This window comes from Lissotriton helveticus, chromosome 7 (genome assembly GCF_964261635.1).
Source record: "Lissotriton helveticus chromosome 7, aLisHel1.1, whole genome shotgun sequence".
NCBI lineage: Eukaryota > Metazoa > Chordata > Amphibia > Caudata > Salamandridae > Lissotriton > Lissotriton helveticus.
The window spans coordinates 389,717,338-389,725,761 of record NC_136068.1 but is presented as its reverse complement, the minus strand read 5'-3'; the positions used below and the strand labels follow the sequence as shown (position 1 = coordinate 389,725,761).

General features: G+C 45.1%; 1 protein-coding gene across 1 annotated transcript; it reads left to right on the top strand.

Annotated features, from left to right (window-relative positions):
- The first annotated feature begins 3,289 nt into the window (after positions 1–3,289).
- Positions 3,290–8,111, top strand: ROMO1 (reactive oxygen species modulator 1). Its single transcript, XM_078650511.1, has 3 exons — positions 3,290–3,405; positions 5,048–5,179; positions 7,686–8,111. Exons 2-3 carry the CDS (start codon positions 5,049–5,051, stop codon positions 7,792–7,794), a joined length of 240 nt encoding a protein of 79 aa, XP_078506637.1. The 5' UTR covers positions 3,290–3,405; position 5,048; the 3' UTR covers positions 7,795–8,111.
- The last annotated feature ends 313 nt before the right edge of the window (positions 8,112–8,424 follow it).

The window sequence follows — 8,424 nt, the reverse complement described above, 5'->3', positions numbered from 1 at the left end:
TTGAGAGGCCGGCATTGGCTCCCCGTCAACAACAGGATCACCTTCAAACTCCTCAACCACGCACACAAAGCCCTACACAACGCCGGACCAGCATACCTCAACGACCGACTCAGCTTCTACACCCCCACCCGCAGCCTCCGCTCTGCCAACCTCGCCACAGTTCCACGCATCCGGAAAACCACCGCCGGCGACAGATCCTTCTCCTACCTCGCCGCCTCCCTACCGGCCTACGACAGACCCAGGACCTGCTGGCCTTCAGAAGACTTCTCAAGACCTGGCTTTTCGACCAGTAGCAGCCCCCCTCCTCCCACCCCCCGCACCTTGAGACCCTCGCGGGTATGTAGCGCGCTTTACAAATAAATTGATTGATTGATTGAGTGTCTCGACAGGGACTGGTTTAATAACCACTCCCCCTATGGGAATGGGCACACACACCCCACACCCATCCACCACCGGCGTCACGAGTGACGTGACCCACCTAGTTGAATGACTACAGATACTGTGTGTGTGTGGCAGTCCTTACTTAGAATGTGGGCCCAGAACACAACAGATACCATTTGCAGGGAAAAAACACAGACACTTTCATTTGAAACACTTTTTTCCCATCCCCCCCCCCCCCCCCAAAAAAATGAGCTGTATTTTCGCTCATTTCTGGGTCCCCTCCAGGGGAATCCAAAAACCATTGGTACCTTTAGAATCCTCATGATGGTGGAAGACAAGGACGCACATTTGGCGTGGATACCTTATGTGGTCAAAACGTTACAGGGACACGGACACGGCCTTTTAGGCTGTATTCCCCGGATTTCCACCTCCCCTGGGGATGGGCCGCTCTCCTGGGTCCTTGTTGCTCCTCGATGCCCCATTCCAGCGTTTTTGGGCCCGGGATGCTCGTCTGAGCTGGCGCTCGAGGCTTTTCTCCCGCGGAGTTCCTGAGCGGGCATGGCCGATGTCCGGTGGAGCCGCTCTGCTCGGCTGTGGGGGTGGCACAGGGCATTGCTCCCCTCCAGACTCCGCTGCTGGTCTTTGTCTTCCCCCCACCATGTCCTCTTCAATGCCTGGTTCGGAGCACTGGACGGGTCTCTTCACTTTGTGGCCGATGCCCGGTGCTCGACTGGTCTCCCCGGAGGGTTGTGGAGGAGCCGGGCGGGGACTCCCCGTCCTGTCTCTGGGCCCGATTGCTGCTGCCTTTCTCTTCGGCCGGCCGGCCTGCCTGCTTTGCCTCTTCGCGGGACTGGTGGATTGGCTTTGGGACGCGGCCGAGGTGAGAGGGTGCCGACTATGCTCTCCGTGGCTGCTCTGAGCTCTTCACTCCTTAACTTTAACGGAGAGGAGCCCCCTCCGATTCTTCTAGCTTCTCCGCTCGCCTCCTTGCTAGACCTCGGGCCAATTTGGGTCAGGGCGGAGGTTTGGAGTCTTTGCCGCTCTCCGCGGCCACTCTTGGGCCCATTTCTCTGCGGCTCGTGTTCTGGTGAGACGCTCCTTCCTGCCTTTGACATGGTTTTTGGACCTTGCTGCCTCCCGTTCTGCGGACAGCTGCCTTGGCGCCCGCGGCCTTTGTTCCTTGAGCCCTGGTCTCCGGATTGAGCACCTCTGCCCCCGCTGCTCATGGATGGGGCGGCTGTGGCTTGGGGCCGACTGCCTTTCTCCCTCCGGACTTGCTGGCTGTGGTGGCCCTCTGCCTTGGATGTCGGACTTGGACCTTGGTGCTCCCCGCCATTTTCATTTTGTGGCTCTCTTCTTCTGCTGCCCTTCTCCTGATCCGCCATTTTAGCGATCTCTGACCTCTTCCTCTGTCCCGGCGACCTTTCTGTTGTCTCTCCTGTGCCTCCGATCCACTCTTTGCTGTCTTGCTCGTTTTGTCTCGCTCTTGCTCTTCTGTCCTTTTCTGCCATCCTTCCCATTTCTCTCTGTCCCACCTCTTCCTTCCCCTGCCCCTTAAATTGTTCTTGTCTTTTACTTTCAGCCTCTCTTACAACCATACCACTGCTTTTCGTTACCTCACCCAGCGCCTTCGTTTTTGCCATCCTCGAGTTTTCTCATTTCCCTACCCCCTGTTTTGTAATGTGTAATTTTGTGTAACTTACTGTACTGCTGTGGTTACTCTTGTAAAGCGCTCCGATTGATGTTGTGACTGCGTCCCCCCGCCGACCCCACTTAATGAATCTCTGCTCTCCTGGTTTTTTGGGTCTTGACCCGAGAAAATCTACTATTTGTATATAGAGATAACTCTAATCACTAGTATATGCTGTAGACCTTTGTACTCTCTACCATTCCTTTGTGACTGTTAGAGTATATCCATTGTATCCCTTCCCTATGTATATAGAGATAACTCTAATCACTAGTATATGCTGTAGACCTTTGTACTCTCTACCATTCCTATGTGACTCTTAGAGTATATCCATTCGTATCCCTTCCCTGCGTGGATAGAGATAACTCTAATCACTAGTATATGCTGTAGACCTTTGTCCTCTCTACCATTCCTATGTGACTCTTGGAGTATATCCATTCGTATCCCTTCCTTGAGTGCTCCTCCTTGTGTGACTATAACTTGTACATTTGCAATTTATTGTTTTGTATCTTTTATGCAACGCACGTAATCATGAGTCCTTATGTATCGCAACTGGTTCTTATGTAAAGCGCTCTGACACCTTCGGGTAGTGTTCGCGCTATATAAAATCGCATTAAATAAAAATAAATAAATAATTTTTTAAAAAACTAGCAGCGAACGGGTTAAATAATAACTTGAGGTGTCAGAGCTCACCCTCCGCTAAACAAACCGAACAGTTTTGCGCTTTAGAGACCCTGGTTGAGCATCCCAATAACTGAAGCGACGGGTGTATTTATATCAGTAGCTCTGCTCGGAGCGCTGCTGCTTCTGTCTGCTGAAGCAAAGGCAGGTCTGAAGTGAACCGCTCATTCAGTGAGCCATGCTTTTTTGCAGCAGTCTGAGCTGTCCAGTAGGGCACATCTCCGAAGACATCCAGAGAGAATGGGTTAAATGTTTTCGGTGGAAATACCAACTAATACGCAGCACTAAAACGGGACAAAGTATCACGAGCACACACCCTCCGTCTATCACCTCAGGAGGACTCCAATAAAGTTGAAACCGCTTCAAAATCTGTGCGCCACCTACCGTGACTATCGAGGGGGCAGAGAGTAGGGCGGCCCCCACATCCAATCAGACTTTGGAATTCGATAGCGCGCACGGGAATTGGCTCAGAGAGCTCATATGCTCCAATCCTAGGTTATTTTACACATTTAGTAGTACTTTCTATTCATAAAATGTGTTCTGTCATGGAACTGGTTGTTGTGCAACCCGGAAGTGCTAACATTAAGCACAAATGATATCCGTTTACAAAAAAGCAGCGGACATCGGACATTAGGTAGAATACAGTGAAGGTCCACGTAAGTAGGGGACAAGTCGCATGAACTAAATATTTAAACATAGTAAACTGTCGACGTTTGAATGAAACATTCTGTTCATGTTAGCATATTGCGTTTTGTCCAAATGTACACATTTTGTTCCAACTTTAGAACAGGCAAAAAAAAATCCCACAGGTGCCACTTATGGTACGCGAACCGGCTCGTGACAAATCTCTCTTTTCAGGAGTACTCATCTTCTTGCAGCGTAAATTGAGTTAACTTCTTTTCATATTTACAAAGGCTCATATTTACAAATGCTTCTTCCTTCGAGTACATCCTTTAACAGTCTTAATGGAAGAACTGTTATCTTAAAGAGATTTAATTCTTGGTAATGTATATTTTCGGGTCTGGTGTACAGTGACCTCGGTGGCTAAGCAACTCACAGCTTACTGAGCAAGAAGGACTAATATGTATGCACTTTAGTGGAAATCCGACACCAACCATAGTACAGCCTATAAAAATAAAAATTAAGCACTTCAACTAGTCCTGAAGAAGTTAGTATTCTTTGTTCCACAGCAGAGTCCCAGGTAAGAACAGGTAGAAATGGCTAAAATGGGATTTTGGATTGTCACCAGTTTTTTCTTTACATTAGGTAAGGATTATCTTCGGTAAGCAACAGCTAAGAACACGGGCAAGAAGGGAAGCGTTTCACCAGAGCAGAGGAAACATGCTTCCACCTACCAAAACAAACAGAAACCCTTTCCACTACTAGTGAACCAAAAACAAACTGCCACCACAGCCAGTTTTCCCGTAGCCTGTAGTGCAGCGGCAGTTGTCATCCTCACTCATGATGAGGTTAACTTTAGGTGACCCCCTGTCAGCAAAGGCATACTCTTCTGACGAACAGTACAGCGAACACTTAAAACACCTCTACTGCTCCTGCAAGTTTCTGAGTTCACTGGAATAAACCGGCCACAAAAATACATACAGACTTAGCAGCAAAACTTTGCCTGCCATTGGATTTTAGTCTCAGTGCCATCGTGTGTATATATAGTTCAACTTTTCATAAAAACCCATATTTCTGTAAGCTCATGCAAACTTAAATAAGTTAGGAGTCTGCAGGATTGATTGAAACTATCTAGACCAGCGGTTCTTAAACTTTTGACTTCTGCAGACCACCACGGAATCATTTCAGGATTCCAGGGCCCCCACTGAGTCATTATTTGAAGATGGGGACCCCCAGCCTCAGCAGTTTCTATGATTTGAACCTCAAAGTAATTACACAAAAATATAGAAACAAGTACACGTCGTACGAATGTTCAGAAACTGAAATATTTTTTTATTTCACAATCAAATATAAAAAAAGTTGTAACATTTTCAGTTTTGCTTCTTTATTTGTATATACTTTATTAATTTGCATGTATTAATGTTTTTTTTCTTAAACAGTCACAGGCTCCCTGCGTAGGCCTTGCAGACACCCAGTGGTCATTGGACCACAGGTTAAGAACCACTGATCTAGACAAAATGCTTTTTTTCCCCCAGAACTGTTGGTGTGGTGGTTCTTATTCTGTCGGTATTTAATGGATCTGATTTAGTAATCAAGCCTAAGTTGTATGCTTTGACATGAGTACTTTCTTAGGCATTGTGTATTCAGTTTTTCTCTTAACACTCTTTTTTTGTTTAGGATGCCTGTCGCCGTAGGACCGTATGGGCAGTCACAACCCAGCTGTTTTGATAGAGTAAAGATGGGTTTTATGATGGGGTGTGCCGTTGGAATGGCAGCAGGTGCCCTCTTCGGTACATTTTCATGTCTAAGGTATGTTTGGATAAAATCCTATTCTTTTCATTTAAATGGATAATATAGATGTGGATTATGATGGAAGAACTAACCCATTAGAATAACCTTGTTCAGCATTTATAGGAAACATAAAACCGACAATTGCTGTAAACACTTTTTTGCAATAATGTAGTCATGTATACTGACAAACTAATTTACTCTTTTAAAGTATAATGCATACAATGAGGTTGGGGGCCTCTTGAAAGTGTACTTCTCAAACATGAACACCTTGATTTGAAGTGCGTTTTCTACTTTTTATATAACAACTTTTTTGCAACATGTATACACATTCCTTGATTCCTCTTTTAATGGAGACGCTATTTCTTTGAAGACCGTCACACATGGCGAATAAGGCAGGATACGTTTCCTACAATTAGTTGAGGAACGCCTTACTGCTCTTCGACATTTTCATTTGGTGTTAGTGACTGGGTATTCACCCAAACGGGTCATTGATTATCTCACTCTTCATGCGATGGAATTGACAAACTTCATGACATTGAGTTTTTGTCATGATTCTTTGGCATGCTCTTACCAGTTACCTAATGCATTAGGTACCATTCAGCAAATTTCACAAGCTGTTTTCCTTATGTCCTTCAATAGCTACACAGACCACTTAATGTGGTTTTACGCTGCAGCTTTTGGACTAATTTTGCTTGGCATATATTCATCATGAATCAAAAGAAACCTCTATGTTTCAGATGAATTGAAAAAAATCGCCTTTCAAATCAAGTGCTTCCTAATATACCATTCGGAAACTTAGTTATGGAGGCTTTCAACGGGCGTGAATTACCACTGTCATACGACCCAAGAGGAGTTCAAGTCTCGAGGCTTATTTCCCAGAAATCAACGTTTTGAAGCCTTTTTTCAAGCAGCCTTTATTATCTATGGCCACCGGGAAACAATTTTAAACTATGATTGAAAATGCTCTTCCTACATTATGCATAGCTGTTGAAAAAACATATCCATTAAATGTAGCTAATACTAAACTAGGGTTCGGGGCCGTTTCATAGCCTATGTTCTGGTACTCTATCTCGTTCATCCCCGATACAGGGAGGGACCAGATAGGGCTGGCTCCTGCCATCTCTCTCTTGTTTGTCTTAGCAGTGGAACCGCGAGCGGCATGGATTCGATGCGAAGCCCAAGTGTGGCGATTCCCCAGGGTGTGAGGCATGAGACCGCAGTGCCCTCTATGACAATGATGTGTTGTTGTTTCTGTCTCGCCCAGCCGACACTGTGCCCAAATCCTGGACTTAGAAGGGCAGGCCTCGGGTCTCCAGGGGAACTGGGCGAAATCCCTCTTGTATCCCCATACGAATGATAAGAGAACAGTGAACTGGCAGGCTCATTGCAGTTCATTGGCTCATCTTCAAATATATTTAGGGATTCATAACTCTTCTTCCCAACCTTATGTGAAGCCTCAGTCTTACACCCCTCCTGGCTGGATGCGGAAGGACCTTGATCGCTGCACAATGCTGCAACTAAAACTCCTGGGGAGAATACCTATCTTCAAGATGATGGTCCAGCCAAGTTTCCTTTATGTTCTTCAGAACGTTCCATTGCTGATCCCACAGACTTGGTTCGCCAATGTACAGGCATAGATACAGGTGTTCTGGTGGGCGCATTGACTGCCCCACATTGCTTTTGGCATGTGTATTCAGACAATATACGATGGAGGGTTGAGGGCGGTGGATGTAGCCCTTTACTATTGGGTGTTGAAAATGGTAGTGGTTAATGACCTGCTTCATGGGGTTGGCAGGACCTGACCTTCCAAACTAATCTCTCTCACATGGGGTGCAATAACATACTGGACGTGCCCTATGGAGCCCCAGACCCCTTCCACTCCGGAGTTTTCAAGGGTGGTTCTACTGGCCTGGAGATCAGAGTTGGGCTGTACAGGATGGGACCACAGACTCACCTTGGAAACTCCTCTCTCGCAGGGGCACTGGTTGGAACAGGTGACAAGGCTAGAAGGATTCCACACATGGTACCTCGTAGGAATTTTGAGGGTGGGGGATATCTGGCAGGGCTCTCGTGTGAAGTCATTTCAAGAATTGCAAGCACCTTTCAACTTCACAACTCTCAATTCTATTAATTCCTACAGCTTCGCCATGACCTATCGCCATATTACACCAATTTGACTAAAATCCTCAAGTATAACCCACTAAAGGCCAAAGTACTTATGGTTCCCCTTGGGAAAGGTGACATATCCCGCATTTAGATCAAGGGAAGGAACTGTAATGCACTGTCATTGGGATTGTCTGACAGTGCATTCCTTTTGAAACACTGCATTGAGGCTGTTGTCCAACAGAGGTGGGCTGAACTTCGAAACAGAGTATTTGTCTTTTTCATGAGTAGTCAGGTGATTTTATAACAGGCAGCAATGAATATAATCCTGAATGGTGATTAATAATTATTTTCCTTTAATTAGCGCATCTAAATTTTTTACATTTCTGGCATTGACCATTGCTTAATTTTTATGCTCTAGGTTTGGTATGAGAGGACGCGAGCTTATGGGTGGAGTTGGAAAAACGATGATGCAGAGTGGTGGAACATTTGGGACTTTCATGGCGATCGGCATGGGAATCCGATGTTGAATAAATGATAATTTATAAGAACTCAGTTGAACTTGCTAAATCATATCTGGACTGGAGAATAATTAAACAAATGATACAGACTTATTTCTTCATCCCCCCTCTCAAGTTTGTGTTTATATTGTTCACACTATGTGGAATTTGTAATTTCCAAAATGGTGGTGTGATTAGCGAAAATGTGTACTGTTCCTCCTATACTAAATTAATTGATCAAGCCTCTGCCATTGCTAATTACTGTACAGATGTTCAGGAGGAGATGTACATTTTGTGTAATGTAGAAATTGTTTAAACTATTAAAATGCTATAGTTGGAACATTTTATCCTCTGCACAATCCATAGAATCTGTATCCCTGTGTATATATTTTCTTTTTCATGTGTATTGAACAGTCTGACTGCAGATGGTCCACACTTTATGAAAACAACTTTAAAGACCTGAAATGTCACGAAGGCATAACAGTTACATTTATCAAATTGGAGCTTGCTGGCAGTTTTTTTTTCATTATATGAAACCAGTCTTCATACACTTGTGGATCTGCGTTGTTACAGTCTAGTATATATACTGCAGTTCTGTAAGACTTATTTTCTATACAGTGGTGTCATTATGCTTTTGGATGACAGAGGGTCGATATGAAT

Excerpts from the sequence above, each read along its gene's own strand:
- ROMO1 (XM_078650511.1), top strand. The coding sequence starts at position 5,049 with ATGCCTGTCGCCGTAGGACCGTATGGGCAGTCACAACCCAGCTGTTTT. Across the intron at positions 5,180-7,685 it reads GGTACATTTTCATGTCTAAG|GTTTGGTATGAGAGGACGCG; the intron begins GTATGTTTGGAT and ends TTTATGCTCTAG.